Source organism: Trichechus manatus, unplaced genomic scaffold, assembly GCF_000243295.1.
Source record: "Trichechus manatus latirostris isolate Lorelei unplaced genomic scaffold, TriManLat1.0 scaffold00161, whole genome shotgun sequence".
NCBI lineage: Eukaryota > Metazoa > Chordata > Mammalia > Sirenia > Trichechidae > Trichechus > Trichechus manatus.
The window spans coordinates 5,611,682-5,631,258 of NW_004444097.1; the positions used below are offsets into that span (position 1 = coordinate 5,611,682).

The window sequence follows — 19,577 nt, forward strand, 5'->3', positions numbered from 1 at the left end:
ATATATATATATATATATATATATGAGAGAGAGAGACATTTAACTAAAGGAAATGGCTTACACAATTGTGGAGACTGGCAAGTCACAAATTTGTGAGTCAGACATCAGGTTGGAGGCTTCTCCTGACCCATGTAACTGCAGAGGCTGACAAACCCAAGATCAGTAGGTCAGACAGCAGGCCTCTGGCCCAGAGGCTGCAGAGGCTTATGAATCCCAAGATTTGCAGATAATATGGCAGGCCACTGGCACACAGGCTGTGGAGGCTGATGAATCCCAAGATTGGCAGATAAGCTGCTAGCTCAAGTCCCAGGAACCAGAGGTCACATGATGAAGATCTGGATGCAGGATTCAGAGGGAGAGCTTTGCTGGAACATCCATTTATATTGGAAGCAGTCCACACCACAAAGGAAACTCCCTTTCAACTGATTGGCTGCTCAAAGCAGATCTCATCATAGAGTTGATTACATCATTACATAATTGCCAAATTTCATCATTACATAACTGCCAAACTTCATCGTAACTGCCAAACCACTGAGAATCATGGCTCAGCCAAGTTGACACACAACCTTAACCATCACAGTCCACCCTTGTCAACTTGGCACCTGTACACATCTCTTGAAACCATACACAATCTCTAAATAAAGACAATTGTAAAGTCATACTTGGGCCTAACATGATACAACTAACACGTGTATAACCAAAAACGCACTAGCCCCGTTTACATCTTATATTTTATAAGGGAAGAAAACAAAAATATTTGATGCACACGTGCAAGGAAGAAATACTTATAACAATTACAGTCCTCATTTCTGCAATTAGTCACAGACATAGCTGGTATTTAGAACTACTGTCTTGCACCAACCATTCCGTATTCCCTTTACCTTCAGCAAGCGCCTCAGCTCGTCGTGGTTCTTTGCATGGTGGGGTGACCCAAACCTTCATTTCTGAAGAGTCTGGGCCATTAGTAGTTATGTCAAAATAGGGTTGCTGTAGTTTTCCATTGACTTTAATTTCAGGGCACAGTAGTGCTAAGAGATGCCCTAAGTGATCTTGTGTATTCCAGACATACTCTTCCTTACCTCCATATGAAATATCAATCCAATTTCCCCTTGGTAATCAAGATCAATCACACTAGCCAATATGGTAACTCCCTTCTTTGCTTGTGAATCCAGAAGTGTAAGGTGCAAAAAGTGGCCAGGTACCATCCTTAATTTCCAGTTCAGTAGAATCAGTGATGTGTCTCCAGGTGGGAGCATTCCTCCTTTTGGAACTAAGACCTCCAGACTTGCAGAGCACAGAGTCACAGGGACAGGAAGCAAAAATTTTGCCAGTGAGTCACTAGGGGTAATAGTGAGTGGTGCCACTTCCATTTCTACCCCTTGATTCCTGAACCCATGAACTGTGACTATAGGAGAAACAGCACCATATATTGGACACTGGTTTAGAGTGAATACAGTCTCCTGGAGAACATTACCCCAGCCTTGCAAGGTATTGCCACCTAGCTGGCAAGGTAATCGTGTCTTTAGAAGGCCATTCCATCATTCTATCAAGTCAGCTGATTCAGGATGATGGGGGGAACATGGTAAGACCAGTGAATTCTATGAGCATCGCCCATTGCCACACTTCATTTGCTGTGAAGAGAGTCCCTTGATCTGAGGAGATGCTGTATGGGATACCATGATGGTGATAAAGCATTCTGTAAGTGCATGGATGGTAGTTTTGGCAGAAGGATTGCATGCAGGGAAGGAAAATCCGTATCCAGAGTGTCTATTCAAGTAAGAACAAAACATTGTCCTTTCCATGATGGAAGGGGTCCAATGTAATCAACCTGCCACCAGGTTGTTGGCTGACCACCTTGAGGAATGGTGCCATATTGGGGATTCAGCGATGGTCTCGGATTCCTGGCAGTTTGGGCACTCAGCAGTAGCTGTAGTCAAGTCAGCCTTGGTGAGTGGTAGTCCGTGTTACTGAGACCATGTATGACCTCCATGCTTGCTGCCATGGCCACTTTGTTTATGAGCCCATTGGTGAATGATGGGAGTGGCTGGAGACAGAGGATCACTGTTTTCAACAGAGCACATCATCCTGGCTACTTGATTGTTAAAATTCTCCTCTGATGAGGTCACCCTTTGGTGAGCATTCACATGAGACACAACTATCTTCACTTCTTTCACCCATTCAGAGAGATCTATCCACATAACTCTTCTCCGTATCTCCTTGTTAACAATTTTCCAATCATGTTCCTTCCAAGTCCCTGATCATGCAGCTAAAAAAGTGGCCACAGCCCATGAATCTGTATACAATCACACATCTGGCCATTTCTCCTTCCAAGTAAAGTGAACAACCAGATGCATTGCCCAAAGTTCTGCCCATTGGGAGGATTTCCCTTCACCACTGTCCTTCAGGGAAGTCCCAGAAAGGTGCTGTAGTGCTGCTGCTGTTCACTACCTAGTGGTGCCTTCATATCGTGCAGAACCATCTGTAAACCAGGCATGAGTTTTCTCTTCCTCACTCAAATGACCATAAGGAATTCCCCATGAGGCCATAGGCACAGACCAGGAGAGGGCAGGTAATGTGACAGGAATGGAGACCACAGGCATTTGGGCCACTTCCTCATGTAAGTTACTTGTGCCTTCAGGTCCTGCTTGGGCCTGATCTCATATATAACACTTCCTATTAATGATGGTGTGCTGTGCACATCCAACTTTATGACTCTATGAGTCAGACAACACCCAGTTCATGATGGGCAGCTCAGGCCGCATGGTGACTCTGTAGCCCATGGTTAAATGTTCAGTCTCTACTAAGTCCCAGTAACAAGCCAAAAGCTGTTTCTCAAAAGGAGAGTAGTTATCTGCAGAGGATAGCTGGGCTTTGCTCCAAAATCCTAAGGGTCTGCACTGTGATTTACTAATAGGGGCTACCAAAGACTCCATATAGCATCTCTATCTGCCACTTATACTTCAAGCACCATTGGATCGGCTGGTTTATATGGCCTAAGTGGCAGAGCAGCAGTAACATGAACCTGTTGCAGAGCCTTCTCGTGTTCTGGGCCACATTCAAAACTAGCAGCTTTCTGAGTCACTTGATAAATAGGCCAGAGTAGCACACCGAAATGAGGATATGCTCCAAATCCAGAGAGGTCCACCAGGTGTTTCACCTCCTTTTTAGTTGTAGGACGGACCAGATACAACAACTTATCCTTCACCCTAGCAGGAATGTCTCAACATGCCCGACACCACTGGACTGCTAGAAATTTCATTGAGGTAGAAGGCACCTGAATTTTTGCTGGTTAATTTCCTACCCTCTAGCATGCAAATGTCTTACAATAAGTCTAGAGTGGTTGACATTTCTTCCTCACTATGTTCAATCAGCATAATGTCTTCAATATAAAGGACTAGTGTGACGTCTTGTGGAAGGGAAAGGTGATCAAGATCCCTGCCAACTAAATTATGATATACGGCTGGAGAGTTGATATACCCCTGACGTAGGACAGCTGAAGGCAAACTGCTTCTGGTGGTCCTTCAAAACAGGTGTGGATAAAAAGGCATTAACCAGATCAATAGCTGCATACCAGGTACCAGGGGATGTATTCATTTGCTCAAGCAGCAACTACATCTGGAACAGAAGCAGCAATTGGAGTCACCACCTGGTTAAGTTTTCGATAATCCATTGTCATTTTCCTAGATCCATCTGTTTTTTGCACAGGTCAAATAGGCCAGGTGAATGGGGATGTGGTGCGAATTACCACCCTTGCATCGTTCAAGACCTTGGTGGTGGTGGCAGTAATCGCTGCAATCCTTCCAGGAATGTGGTATTGCTTCTGGTTTACTATTTGTATGTCTTGGAAGAAATACAGCTGGAGTGCTCCTTGGAAGTGGGGATGGTGAGACTTCATCTCATGTACTTTGGACATGTTATCAGGAGGGACCAGTCCCTGGAGAAGGACATCATGCTTGGTAAGGTAGATGATCAGTGAAAAAGAGGAAGACTCTCGATGGGATAGATTGACACAGCAGCTGCAACAATGGGCTCAAACATAGTAATGATTGTGAGGATGGCGCATGACTGGGCAGTGTTTCATTCTGTTGTGCATAGGGTCTCTATGAGTTGGAAACTGACTGGACTGCACCTACCAACAACATTTTCATAGGTAGGGGCAGTTTTAACGACTCCCACTTGGTTTTTCCTACCATAATAGCCCTTACTCCACATTCCAGTGATCCAATGTGGGGGTTCTGCCAGTTGCTGAGTATGTCTATTCCAAGTATGCATTCTGGAATTGGGAAAATATACAGGATGGGCTCAGGAACCCACTGGACCCACTGTGAAATGGACATGAGCTAAGATTCCAATAATAACCTGACCTCCATATGCCCCCACTCTTACTAGTGGGCCACGGTGATGTTTTGGATCTCCTGAAATTACTGTCAGTTCAGAGCCAGTGTCTAGTAATCCTCAAAAAGCCTGATTATTTCCTTTTCCCCAATGAACAGTCACTCTGATAAAAGGCCATAGATCCCTTTGGGGAAGGCTGGGAGAAAGACAAATAGTATAAATTTTTGGAAGTGCAATGGGGTCCTTCCTCAGGGGAACCTGGCCTCCCCTCAGGGGAACCTGGTTATCTGTCTGTTAACTTGCTCAAGTCTGAGAATTGATTGAGGGACCCTGACTCTCTATTCTGGCGATTTGAGTTAGACTGCTGTTCACTTGACCTAGAATTCTTCTGGTTGTACAGATCAAGTAAACATTTAGTAGATTTCTCATCTATTTCACTCCTAGTGACACCGTCACTAAGTAGCCAAGGCCATAAGTACATATAAGTCAGAATATTCTGATTACTGCTTTGACTCCACTGTCCATTACAGTAACCATGCCCACCTTGTTTTGTCAATTGAGTACCGCCACTTGGTCCCTACCACCGAGTGGTCCAATCAGCCGATTGTAGTTATAAAAAACTCATTGCCATCAAGTTGATTCCGACTCATAGGGTCATTGTAGTTAGGTGTCTTCATTCAGTTAGGGCAGTTCCCACTGAAATCTGACTTACATAAAATAGCAATCATAGCAGTCTGCAAGGATGCTGGGGCTCCTTTCACAAATTTGTTCCTAACCATTGTGGTAAAAGTGCGTCCTATGGGCACTCCATGTGTAGGTCTGTGGATTTAACATGATAAATCCACTCTAACATTCCAACTTCCCTAAGCCTTTGGATACCTTCTTCTATAGTATGCCAAAGCAAGTCTGGTACTTCAACTTGGTTTAGTGTAGGCCATCGCGTAATCCATGCTTCATCGAACCAACCAAATAAACTATTAGATCCTTTTTTAACCTCTCAAGCTGAAACACTGAATGGAGAATCTGTGCTTAGTGGGCCCATATCAATAAACTCAGACTGATCCAACTTTTTGAACCTTGCTTCATTATCCCACACGCTTAATTGCCATTCCCACACATATTTCTGAAGTTTCTATTTGTACATATTGGAAAAGTCAAGCAGTTCTTTTGGAGTGCAGTGTACCTACTCCTAGGTCACACTTTACACTTCACCATTTGGGGCTTACTAGGACTTAAGTCTATTTATAGGTTTGGATGCAAAAATGGGTGATGAGGATGTGTTCTGAAAACATTAGGCAATGTCTTGTAAGGCATTTGCCTCAGGTGATGCCCAGGTAATGACTCAGACACTTCCCCAGGAGATGACTCAAACAAAGGCTCTTCATACACAGCTGGATTAATCTCATCAATTAAAGGTGGAAGGGCTAATGGTTTTACTGAAGAGGGTGGCTTGGCAGACAACAATGGAGTAATCTCTTCAGATGGGAGTGAGAGGGCTGCTTCTATTGGCAGAAGATTCAATGGAATTTAGGGGCTCAATGTTCCCACCTTCCTGATTATCTGCCCATATGCCCCCATCCCAAGTTTCAGGATCCCATTTCTTTCCAATCAATGCCCTCACTTTAACTTCAGACACCATACGAGGCTGGGAATTCAGTTGGCATTGTAATTCAGTCACTCTTATGATAAGACTCTGGGTTTGTTTTTCAGCAATATGAGTTCTGTTACTACAAGAAATAAAGCTTTCTTTCAGGGCACAGCTGGCAATTTTGATGTCATTTATGTGACACTTGAGCTGTGACTCTGAAGCCTTGAGTTTATCTCTTTCTTTTACCACTTTGTCTAGCAAAAGTAGGATCAATCAACCAGCTTCCTTATACTTCTCATTCTGACAAAATTGTAGAAAAGTATCAAACATGCAGTCACCCAGAGCCTTACCTCTTACCAATATTTATCTATTGGTGGTGATACTTTGCATATTTCTATTGTCACCTCAGAGCCCCCGTGGCACAGTGGTTAAGAGCTCAGCTGCTAACCAAACAGTCAACAGTTTGAATCCACCAATTGCTCCTTGGAAACCCTACGGGGCAGTTCCACTCTGTCCTATAGGGTTGCTATTAGTCGGAATTGACTCGATGGCAAGGGATCAGTTTTTTTTTGTTTGTTTATTGCCACCTCACACTGTGGATTAGCAGCACCCTGTTTACTACTGGAAGTAGAGTCATCAACATCTTTAAGACTAACCCGACTTGAGAACCAATTTAGAAAACTCATCCTTACAATTTTGTTTTTCTAGAACCACTCTCAATACCAAATGTCTTAGGCTGGGTTCTCTAGAGAAGCAAAACCAGTGAAGAATATATATATATATACATATAGAGAGAGATTTATCTCAAGGAAATGGCTCACACAGTTGCAGAGGCTGGAAAGTCCTAAGTCTATGGGTCAGATGTCAGGTTGGAGACTTCTCCTGACTCATGTAGCTATAGGAGCTGACAAACCCAAGATCGACAGGTCAGACAGCAGACATCTGGCTCACAGGCTGCAGACACTGACAAATCCCAAGACTGGCTGGTAAGATGGCAGTCCACTGGCTCACAGGCTGCAGAGGCTGACGAATCCCAAGATCAGCAGGTAAGCTTCTAGCTCAAGTCCCAAGAACCAGAGGTCAGATGATGAAGAGCCAGATTAAGAATCCAGGGCAAAAGCCTTGCTGGAACATCCATTTATACACTGGAGGCAGGCCATAACCCCAACAAAACTCTCTTTCAACCGATTGGCTGCTCATAGCAGATCTCATCATGGAGATGACTACATCATTACATAACTGCCAAACTACCTTATAACTTCCAAACCACTGAGAATCTTCACCCAGCCAAGCTGCCACACAACCTTAACCATCACAGCCAATTTTCAAAAAAAAACTGAAAAAGTTAAGGCTATCCACTCAGAAGCACCAAAACTCTTCCCTTGTCATCATTTTGATTGAAGGTAAAACTAAGAGGAGTTAAATGCAGCCCTTTCTTCTTAAACCAAGCATCCTGAACATAATGTGATCTTTTCTTAAATAGAATATAGGGATATGTTTACTGGTAACCCCCAATCACTTTGAATTTTGAGAATTAATATCCACATTTCATTTTTTCCTTCCTTATTTCTTACAAGAGACTGACGTTTATTCATTCAGCCAACATTTACTGAAAATCCCCTATGATCTGACATGGTGATGGGTGTTAGAGACCAGGGAAATCAACATGGTCTTTATCTTCATGAAGCTTGCAGTCTAGTCTCAGCTTAGACATAGAATCACAAAATATAGGGACTGGAAGGAATATTTGCGATCAGGTAGTGGTGCACCACCTGGATTTGACACATGAAGAAATCAAAACTAGAGAGGATGATGTATTTGCTGTCACTGAATGACTGGAACTGAGACTCAGTTCACGTTCAGTTCCCATCCAGTGTCCTAACACTGTATTTGCCTTGATCTTACCAGCAGGATATGTTCTTCTAGCAGATGTTGTTGTTGTTGTTAGTTGCCATGAAGTCAGCTCCAACTCATGGTGACCTTATGTATAAACCTTCGTGAGATTAACTGACATGGTGGCTGCAAGAATGGGCTCAAATGTACCAAATTCTAGCACATACCATTCCCTGATATGCTGCTCCTAATCTTTAATGAGCTGGAAAATAAGCCAGACAAGCTCATTTAAATTGTGCCTAAAATAAAAGTAAATAGATTGAGTCTGCATCAGGATTGTATCCTTTCACCATACTTATTCAACCTGTATGCTAAGCAAATAATCCGAGACGCTGGATTATGAAGAAGAGTGTGGCATCAGGATCGGAGGAAGACTCATTAACAATCTGCAATATGCAGATGACAACCTTGCTTGCTAAAAAGAGCACTTACTGATGAAGATTAAAGACTACAGCCTTCAGTATGGATTGCACCGCAAAATAAAGAAAGCAAAAATCCTCACAACTGGACCAGTAAACAACATCACGATAAATGGAGAAAAGATTGAAGTTGTCAAGGATTTCATTTTGCTTGGATCCACAATTAATCCTCATGGAAGCAGCAGTCAAGAAATCAAATGACCTGCTGCACTGGGCAAGCAAAGGACCTCTTTAAAGTTTTAAAAAGCTAAGATGTCACTTTGAGGACAAGGTGTGCCTGACCCAAGCCATGATATTTTCAATTGCCTCATACACATGTGAAAGCTGGACAATGAAAAAAGGAAGACGGAAGAATTGATGCCTTTGAATTATGTTGTAGGCAAAGAATATTGAATGTACCGTGAGCTGACAGAAGAATGAACAATCTGTCTTGAAAGAAGTACAGCCAAGAATTCTTCTTGGAAGCAAGGATGGTGAGACTTCATCTCATGAACTTTGGACATGTTATCAGGAGGGACCAGTCCCTGGAGAAGGACATCATGATTGGCAGAAGGTCAGCAAGAAAGAGGAAGACCCTCAATGAGATGGATTGACACAGTGGCTGAAACAATGGGCTCAAGCATAACAACGACTGTGAGGATGGCACAGGACCAGGCAGTGTTTCATTCTGTTGTGCATGGGGTCGCTATGAATTAGAGGCATTCGACAGCATCTAACAATAACAACAACAGATTGTGAGTGAGAAGCTGGCAGACTCTCTTATGTATAAGCAGGTCCAAGTCACAGTGCAGAGACTAACTTCAAAACTTCTGTTTTGGCAAACCATCTCCACTTCCCAGCACCTTTTTGCTTACTCTTGGTTCTCAACTCTCTTCCAAAGAATTGAGGTTGCCAGAGAAATAAGCACTTCTCTACTTAACGTTTCAAATCTTCTGTGGATAGACTGTCCACTGATCAGTCTCTTTAGCCTCGGCTGTTCAGGAGAACTCAGTGAACACAGGCTGTGATTTAATGAAAAAAGACTTTTTAAAAGTGCATGTTTAGTTGTTTTTGTAAATAGATCTTGGGGCAATTTTTTTAGGGGGTAGCAAAGTGTCTCAAAGTTAATGAAAAACACAATTTGATACACAAAATTGCACTTATCACAAAAATTTTCATAAGTGATCTAATATATATTTGTCATAAAGACTACAATAATCTGGATTTTTCATCTCTTATCTGGATAGCCTTTGTTGTCCTAAATTTAATCTGAACTATGGTTAGTACGTATATTTTAGCGATTAGACTGAACCCTTGAACTTTATTAAGGAAATTTTAACATAGGCAGTTTGAGGAGATAAATTATAGTGCATTTGATATCCCAAGTAAGACCTCACTAATTAGCATTTTATTAACTCAGAAAAATCAACAAACATTTTCTGATTGTGATTCTTCAGGAAGGAGTATAAGCTTTACCTTTCTCTAGTTTAGCTTTGAGTCAGACTCGAGTTGGTGGCAATGGGTTTGGGCTGTTTTGTTTTGTTTAGCTTATCTCTGGTGTCCTAGGTGGTGCAAACTAACTAACTACTGACTACTAACCCAGTGATTAGCTGTTTGAACCCACCCAGAGGAACCTTAGAAAAAAGGCCTGTTGATCTGCTTCTGGAACACAGCCTTGAAAACCCTGTAGAGCACAGTTCTGCTCTGTAACACATGGGGTCACCATGAGCCAGAATCGACTTGAAGACAACTGGTGGTTACTAATAGCTTATCTCTTCTTAAAATATGTTATAAATTAACAGTGTTAACCACATTATTGAGGATTAGTATTCAAAATATGTGAGAACAAACTGTTTTTTAAGTACTCAAGAGCATTTTAAAAGCTTTTATTTACATAAAACAATTGACATCCTGATTTAAAATCTTTTGTATCTATTAATTTTAAAGGTACCAAAGGAAATATATCAGGTGGTAATCACTTAGTCTTATCTGAGTTACCATGTTATCAAAAGTACTAAATCAATACGCTTTTTAAAATATTTTATAATTGAGGCTTTTTACTAATATATACTTCCTTAATTACTCTAAATTAGTATGGATTTACTAAATTTGCAAATGTAAATACATCAGTACATGTCCTATTTTAATGAGATAAATTCTTTAAACAATATTAAATACTCACAGCAACAAATTGGTTATTTTCTAATTTAATGATGTCTCCCACTTTCACATTCATCCATTTTTCACTCTGTAGCCTAAGAACGAAAACAAAATTAATTTTTTGCAGAACAAAGAACAATCAAAGGAATATATTAACAATTCAGCATCAGATAACAGAATAAGCAGATAACAGTATCCTAGAATGTTAAATTTAAAAGGGCCTTTTATAACGAAGTCCTCTACCTGAGTGATGTGGAAATTAAGGCCCAGAGAGGTTAAGTGATTTGCCCTAGGACACCCAGTGAGTTAGTGGTAAACTCAAGATGCCTAACTCTTGCCTGAGTGCTCATCCTACCACCCTAGGGTGCTTTCTTTATATAACTGCTATTAACTCTTGCTTGCAGTAACTTGCAGGACATTAAAAAAAAGAGAGACAATAAATTCCAGTCACTGGCATTCTTTTCAAACTCTATATCAATAAGCATAGAAATATCACTGTCATTGTCTCAGGAGTCTGTTAGACGGGAGGCAACAAGCAAAGTAGAAGAAAGTGGCAAAGGAGAACAGTCCAGGGCAATCACTAAAACACAAGTGAGAGAAAAAAAATACAAATTTAGGAAAGGGAACAACAACAATGGGTGATAAAAAGAAGCCTTGGAAGGCTGAATGAGAAAGACCACCAACAAAACCATTCACAGCACTTGGGCTATGCAAGAAGTTTTGTGGCATTCTAATTGGCTGGGACCAACTGCTTAGAATGGAGAGCATCATAGCCAGGATGTTGCATTGCTTTCTTTGAAGCTCATGTATATAATGAAGCCTGAAACCACTCTTAACCAAGTTCACAGGGGTTTATGATGAAAAGCTATTATGTTCAGTTGGTCGGGCCCCTGGTGATAAGTTAGTCAGGGCTGCTCAAAGCCAGAAAGGCCCTCTGAAAAAAGACCCCCTGGGGCAATGCATCTTCTGAAATCCTCTAAAACATAAACCAACATTGTTTTCCTGGTTGGAAGCCTTCATCACACTTCTTTTTTAGCCATTCCCTTTTAGGAGTTCAGGATGGGTTGTACAGGGCAGGTTTCCCCAACAAGTTGAGATGGGCAGGTTAATTTCATTGTGCAGTTTTAAAAAAAAATAACCTAAGTTACTTTTTTATAGGCTGGAAAATAGTTTTAAATATTTATAATCCAAAAAACCAAACTCACTGCTGTCAAATCAATTTCGACTCGTAACTACACTAGAAGACAGAGTAGAACTGCCCCCATAGGATTTCCAAGGCTGTAATCTTTATGGAAGCAGACTGCCACATCTTTCTTCCATGGAGAGGCTAGTGGCTTTGTACCATCAACCTTTTGGTTAGCAGCCAAGCATTTAACCACTGCACCACCAGGGCTCCTTATACAACCGTGAAATATGCCTCACACTATCAGCCCTTCTGGGTCATTTGTCTTACACACTCAGAGAATTTTTCTTTAATATAGATCCAAGTACATATTGTTCTGGAAAGTTTTCAATTGCAGCATATTCATCTCTAGCCAAAATTCAATCATTTTTCCAATGCCATGTTTTTCTGCACTTTATCTGGTTTGACGACAACTGGAGAACCAAGGCAGCTTTCTAAATTTCATTTTATTTATTTTTACAGATATGGATTACATGCTAGTTTATTTCTTCTGGGGATACCTCCTTTGAAGCCATTTCTCAGTGACATTTCTCAGGGGACAGTATCTCAGATAAAAGTTGATGTGAACAGACTAAGATGGAGACCACATCTTTATTTATGGAAATTGAACTGCTACTGAATTGCCCTGAAGTCTCTATTGAAAGTGCATTTGCTTCAAGAAGTCAAAGTGATATTATGTTCCATTTCCAAATGCTTTCCTCCCACTAGAGCATTATAAGCTCCAGGAAGGACTACATGCTACCTCTTCCACCCAAATGAGAAATCAACCAAAGTAAAAAGGGATCTATTAAACATTTCAAAGTACACATTTTACAGTTTACTTTGTTCAGATAAATAGCAACAGCCACTATGAGAACAAATCAAAATCTCAGTTCTCTCACTTAAATTCTCTTTAACTTGTTTTTTCAAGCTCAGTATAATATTACCCTTATAAAATGGAAGCAATTGGAAAGATGTTTTCAAAGGGATGGGTGATAACCGTGGAAATTACTTTGAATTAACTGCTACACTTGGAAAACACTAGAACAAAATCTCTTTAAGAAAAAAATCTGCAAAACCCCAGAGCATGCAAAGAATCCCTGGTATGGAACAATCTGATATGGTAAACGTGAAATCCTATAGGAGAATATAGAGGAGGAAAGATAGCACGGAAAAATACCTTTCCTCATGTCAGATTCTCATGCCCAAGCAAGGTGGGTGACCCACACCCCTACCTGTATTTTAACCTGTACTTTTAACGTACCAAATGTTTCTAAAAGTAGAAAAATACTCCATATAAGTCATCTCACCATCTCTTGCTAAGATCTGGCCATTAATCTGCTAATATCATCTGAGAAGCCAAGAAAGCAGAAAATATCTTTAATACCATGTATGAACCCAGCCTCCCTTACTTTATCTCACCCTAGGCCTCTTTCTGTTTTTTTTTTTTTTTTAATCTCTTGCCACCTGCCTGCCCTCTGCACAGAATATCTCCTCAATACCCATCAGTCTCCCCAAGCTCCCCTTCCCAAAAGATTCCTTTGCTACTTCAGACATCTTCTGACTCCTTGGTCATCTACCTCCTCCACCTATCCCAATGTAAAGTTCTCTCCTCAAAAGAAGCACATACTTTGCTTCCAAAGTCTATGAGTAAATATTTGGCATCCTAAAAACTTTCTAATATGTGCATGTACAAACTCCACGGGCCACAATATCACCTCTGTTGGGTGTGGGCTATGGAGAACCTTCACTAGGCAGCAATGCAGGCAGCACAAAATTTTTCTGAGCCTGAAGCAAAGTATTGTTGGAAAGGCAAGCAACCGTGGGAGAAATTCTTCAAAAGAAATAGCACCCAAAACTAATAGCAATCTGACAAGGGAGTATTCCCTGGAATAGCCAAGCACTATCAAACTACATCATCAATAATCTAAACAACGGACAGGCAAACACATCTGGTAGATTTGTGAACAGCACTCGAACAAAAAAGAGCGCATAATCCTTACAAAGTAAGATTATGATAGTAATCTTATAACTTGGAGACGTTGTCATAAATTGAAGGAAGACTAAGAGGAAAAAGTAGAAAATAGATTATCTAGAGAAGAAAAAGTAGCATTCTATAAATGTAGTTACAGTATTACAGAAAACGGGCCTAGAGATCTTGGTATGTATGTAGTACTATTAGAGGAGGTTTTTTTTTTTTTAATTTTATTGTTACTTTATTTCCTACTCTATCCTACCAGGTAATTCTAACTGTAATTAACTAGGAACTTCAGAGATATATTTCAGTGGGTACTGATACTTGAATGGGTCATAGCTGCAGAAACATCCAAACTTAATGAACAAGCACAAACTGATAAAGACCTACGAATAAGTTTAAAAAGTCTATGTTTTAAATCCAATCATTTTTCTTGTCCTACCCACAACCACCACCACTGACAATAACATAGCATCAAAGACATCCACACAAGACTGGAGGGGCAGACAGGAAGACTTGCTTAGAAGCTTATCTTCAAAATATTTCTAGACTTCTTCCAAGATTTTACCCTATATATTAATTGGAGCTTGTCATCATCTGGAAACAATGAAAACAGACACTCTCTGGCTATCCATGTGTGGTGCATCTGTTCTCATGGCTTGCGTTTGAAGTAATCTTACATCACAGCTCTGCTACAGGGCTGCAAGAGGGCTTTGTGGGTTGTGAAGATAACACTTATCCCAACAGACTCAGCACCTTCAAACTTTGCTTTTACCTTTGCCCGGGAAAGCCCGTCTACTCTCATAGAGGAATTGCGGCATATTAATATTCAGAAGGATGTTTACCTGTGTTTTATTGAATATGCAAAGCATTCCACTGTGTGGATCATAACAAATTATAGATAACATTGCAAAGAATGGGAATTTCAGAACACTTAATTGTGCTCATGAGGAACCTGTACTTAGAGCAAGAGGTAGTCGTTCCAACTGAACAAAGGGATAATGTGTGGTTTACAGTCAAGAAAGGTGTGTGTCAGGTCTGTGTCCTTTCACCATACTTATTCAATCTGTATGCTGAGCAAATAATCCAAAAAGCTGGACTATATGAAGAATGTGGCATCAGGATTGGAGGAAGACTCATTAACAACCTGTAATACACAGATGATACAACTTTGCTTACTGAAAGTGAAGACGACTTGAAGCACTTACTGATGAAGATCAAAGAACACAGTCTTCAGTATGGATTACACCTCAACCTAAAGAAAGCAAAAATCCTAACAACTAGACCAATAAGCAACATCATGCTAAATGGAGAAAAGATTGAAGTTGTAAAGGATTTCATTTTACTTGGGTCGAAAATGCCATGGGAGCAGCAGTCGAGAAATCAAACGAAGCATTGCATTGGGTAAAACTGCTGCAAAAGATCTCTTTAAAGTGTTAGAAAGCAAAGATGTCACTTTAAGGACTAAGGTGTGCCCAACCCAAGCCATGATGTTTTCAGTCGCTTCGTATGCATATAAAAGCTGGACAATGAATAAAGGAAGACTGAAGAAGAATTGATGCCTTTAAATTACAGTGTTAGCAAAGAATATTGAATATGCCATGCACTGCCAGAAGAACAAACAAATCTGTCTTGGAAGAAGCACAGCCAGAATGCTCATTAGAAGCAAGGATGGCAAGACTTCATCTCACATATTTTGGACATATCAGGCGGGAGAAGGACATCATGACTGGTAAGATGGAGGGTCAGTAAAAAAAAGAGGAAGACCCTCAATGAGATGGATTGACACAGCAGCTGCAACAATGGGCTCGAACATAACAACAATTGTGAGGATGGCACAGGACCAGGCAGTATTACATTCTGCTGTACATAGGGTTGCTATGAATCAGAAACAACTTGATGGCACCTAACAACAACTAACAACAATATTCTGAAAGCAAGTTAATTCATTTATTTACACTGAATCAAGAAATTCAAAGATTTTAGAAGGTCTCAATTTTTAATATCACCATAATGTTATTTCAGGTTTTGAAATGAACACAATCTAATTCCGGCTTCTTTTAATTAAGGTTCTCAAAAATAGATGGGGTAATAAGATAGCCTCTACCCTACTAAATTCATAATCCAATCACTAAATAATAAGCCAAAAATTCAAGAAAAATATTCATAAAATTTAAATTCCAAAGGTACCATAAAACACATAGAGCTGAACTGCTAATGAATAGCAACTAGAATTACTTTAAAGAAAGAATTTTAAAAAAATACACCACTAACTATAATATCTACTCTCAGAACATCAGAGACAGCAGCTGCATGTAATAATTTATAGTTAATTGGTCTGAATCTACTTCCTGATGAGACATAGGATACTAAGACACAGTATATTAGGCTTTCCTGAAAACCTCCTTGAGAAAATGCAAGTTTGAGAGTGAGGTAGCACCCTACTAGGCTTCATGCACTGAAATGTTGGCTCCAAAGCCTGGAAACCAAATTATTTACTTGGGGCAAAATACCTAGACCACTACTGAAGCTTAAGGGACAGGGGTCTGCAATGAGCTCCTTAAGTCTCCATTATCCTTTCCATACTCTAAAGTTCCTGAATGTCAATAAACTGAAACCCGTCCCCTGAATCATAGATTTAGCAATATAGATTTTTGAAAGAGGACACCCTCAAAAGTTACGGAAGAAGTAGCGCTGGTGTAATAGAGAGAAAGTAAAAAAAGTCAGTATAATTGACCTCTCCTAATTAACCAATCACAGAGTCCTGGTGGCACAGTGGTTAAGAGCGGGGCCGCTAACCAAAAGGTCTGCAGTTTGAATCCACCAGCCACTCCTTGAAAACCCTGTGGGGCAGTTTTACTCTGTCCTATAAGGTCGCTATGAGCAGGAATCCACTCGACAGCAATGTTTTTTTTTTCAATTAACCAATTAAGCTACATACACTGAGCTCAGTTTCTTCTTTACTCTCAAGCGCATGCTAGCCCTATAAAATACGGAAAGTATTCCTTTGTTTTGTTCACTACTGTGTCCTCAGGACCTAGAGTAATTACTAGGCACTCAACAAATACTTGTTGAATGAATGTTAATATTGTTATTGTTATGAATAGTAATCATTATTTTTAAAAAAACCTTTTTATTATTATGAATATGAATCATTATTTCCAAAAACATTTGTTGAATTGATAGCACTTCCATTAATACCTAATAAGAATTAGAACAACCAACATTTATTTAGTATTTAACACATTCCAAAATCAAACCAAACTCATTGCCGTCGACTCGATTCCGACTCATAGTGACCCTATAAGACAGAGTAGAACTGCCCCATACGGTTTCCAAAGAGCGGCTGGTGGATTCGAACTGCCAACCTTTTGGTTAGCCGCCGAGCTCCTAACCACTGCGCCACCAGGAGTCCTCCGCATTCCAGAGACTGCGCTAATTCCTTCATTTACAGGGTTGCCAAATAAAAATACAGGACATCCAGTTAAATTTTAATTTCACATAAACAATTTTTTTTTTTTTTAGTACAATGAAACCTATGAGAGCAGAACTTGCCTTGTTTTTCTGGGTCTTGAAAGTTTTCTGCCTTTGACAGAATGCAGTCTTACCACTTTTTCTATCGCTCATTTTAGAGGAAAATAACTTGCGTTTTCCTTCTCTGACCCACAGTTTCTGGCTTTCACAGGTTTTACTGTATAAGTATGTCCCGTGCAATATTTTATTTTAATTTGCTAAATCTGGCACTTTATTCATGTATCTCATCTCATTTAATCCTCACAACAAGCCTATGAGATAGGTACTGTTATTATCCCTATTTTACAGACAAGGAAACTGATGTTCAAAGAAATTAAGACATTTACCCCATTTTGTATTAGCTATCAAAATGTTAAATGCCCACAAAGTTTTATACAGAAATTTCACCTTCAAGAATTGATCATACAAGTGCTAAAAGATGGATGTAGAAGGACATAAATTCCTGCATGTTTTGCAATAGCGATCAATTAGAAACCACTAACGTGCCGATCAACAAAAATTGGATCGATGTACCATGGCGTACCTATTCAATCATGATCCATCTACTCAATGGAATACAATGCAACCACTAAAAAGAATAAGAATGGTCCATATGTGCTGATATACAATGTTCTCTGAGTTACATTATTAGGTTAAAAACACATGCAGGAGGGAGGGGGAGCCATTGTTTGGGAAGCAGTGAGTTTCTGTTTACAGTGACAGGAAATTTGGCATCGATTAAGAGTAATTGTTGCACAAGATGATTAATGTAATTGTTATCACTGTCATACACCTAAAGAATACTGAACTGGCAAATGTTGTGTTATATACATATTTACAACAATAAAAAAATCACATGCAGAACATTGCACATGCATGGTAAGATTCTGTTTTGGAGCAAGGGTATATCCACACATATAAATGTGCTTACATGCAGGACACTCAAGAAACTGTTCAGTGGTTGCACTAGGGAAAGAAAATGAAGTGGGGAACCGGGATGAAAGGAGGATTTCATTTTTATTATATATGCTTTTGTACTGTTTGGCATTATATGCACTGGTATTTTAAAGGTAAATCAGGGAGAAAAAAAAAAGAAGAAAAGAAAAATTTTCCCAAGGTCATATGTAATTAGCAGGGCCAAGTCTGGAACCCAAAGTCCATGTTCTTAATAAGTCTATATTTATTGTTCTTTTTACTTTATTTTCAACTATATTTATTGCCTATTTGGAAAAGGAATGGACTCCAAAGAGCTTAAGGGATTCAGTCCCAGCAATAGTGCCTGCTCCAGCCAATTCCAAATTCCTTGCAGTCATGGTCCTCTGACACAAATGTTCAGAAGACAACAGCAGTTTCTGGTTCTTCTCAATCACAGCGCTGTTGGAGCCACATATACAGCTAAAATATGCAGTAATACCTACAGTAAGAGATACAGCTCAGCCCTAATCCCCTAACAGTAGACTGGTAACAGGATCTCATTACATCGAGAATGAACATAGCACTCATATCTCGGGAATCTATTTATTTTGAAGAATGCAGATGTTTTCCTCCCTTTTCTCCCCTCTAATTAGCAAAATGCTTGTGCTGAGGCAAAATCACACAGGGAGGTTTGTGGTCAGCTGTTGAAGATGCTCTCTCACAAATTTTGCCAAGCGGGGGTGGATAGGAAGAAGGGGAGGTAATAATGATATGGATAATTTGGTTTAACAATTTGCTGAGAAAAAGTAATCAATCTTATAGATGTCCTGTCTTACTTATTTAGATCTTCGTTAGTTCCCATGGTGCATTATTCAGATGCAGAACCACACACACAATTTAGCCTTCCTATTTTGTAAACAAAATCATTAATTCACTTACTAAACCTGAACAATCAACCTGCTGAGAATTGTGCAGAAAATGTATTCTTTTCAATCGTTTCCCTAAACTGAAAACTTTCCCGAGTCACTCTCCAAAGACCCTCTCTGTCCTCTGTAAATGCTTAGCAGCATTCCATTAATTATGAAGAGACAACAAAAAAAGTTGGAAGAAAATGACTTCAAAGGAAGACAATTACATCTGCTCTCACATGCAGATGCTGAAGGAAAGACCTTAGATCAACCTGGGAGAAAACAGAACTATTTGGGTCTAGGTTGGGCTCCTGGGAAGCAGATTCAGAGGGAGATTTGTGTGCAAGAAGCTTATTGGCAAGTTTCTCGGGATTCACCTGGTGGAGCAATGGCTAAACGCACAGCTGCTAACTGAAAGCGTGGCGATTTGGCTCTGTGGCTCTGTGGGAGAAAAGACTTGATGATCTCTCCTGTAAAGATTACAACTAGAAAACCCTACAGGCAGCTCTACTCTGTCACATGGGGTGGCTGTGAGTTGGAATGGACTTGAAGGCACCTAACAATAACACTTATGGGGAAGTAGAGGAAGCAGAGTTGCACAGACTGAGGAGTTGGGCTGTGAGCCGGTCATAGCAAAAGCCTCAGCCAATCCCACGGGGAGCTCTGGAGATAGAAAGGTTCTTCAGAATTGGAATGAGGGGAGCAGACCTTTATACACCCGTAGTGTTGA

The 19,577-nt window shown here is 40.2% G+C and overlaps 1 protein-coding gene across 1 annotated transcript in view; it reads right to left on the reverse strand.

Moving 5' to 3' along the window:
* Nucleotides 1–19,577, reverse strand: part of ATP8B4 (ATPase phospholipid transporting 8B4 (putative)) — a 256,394-nt gene that overhangs the window by 141,998 nt on the left and 94,819 nt on the right. Inside the window, exon 8 of the mRNA XM_004386306.2 lies at nucleotides 10,397–10,469. Coding sequence (XP_004386363.2) covers nucleotides 10,397–10,469 — 73 coding nt within the window. The remainder of the gene's footprint in view (nucleotides 1–10,396; nucleotides 10,470–19,577) is intronic.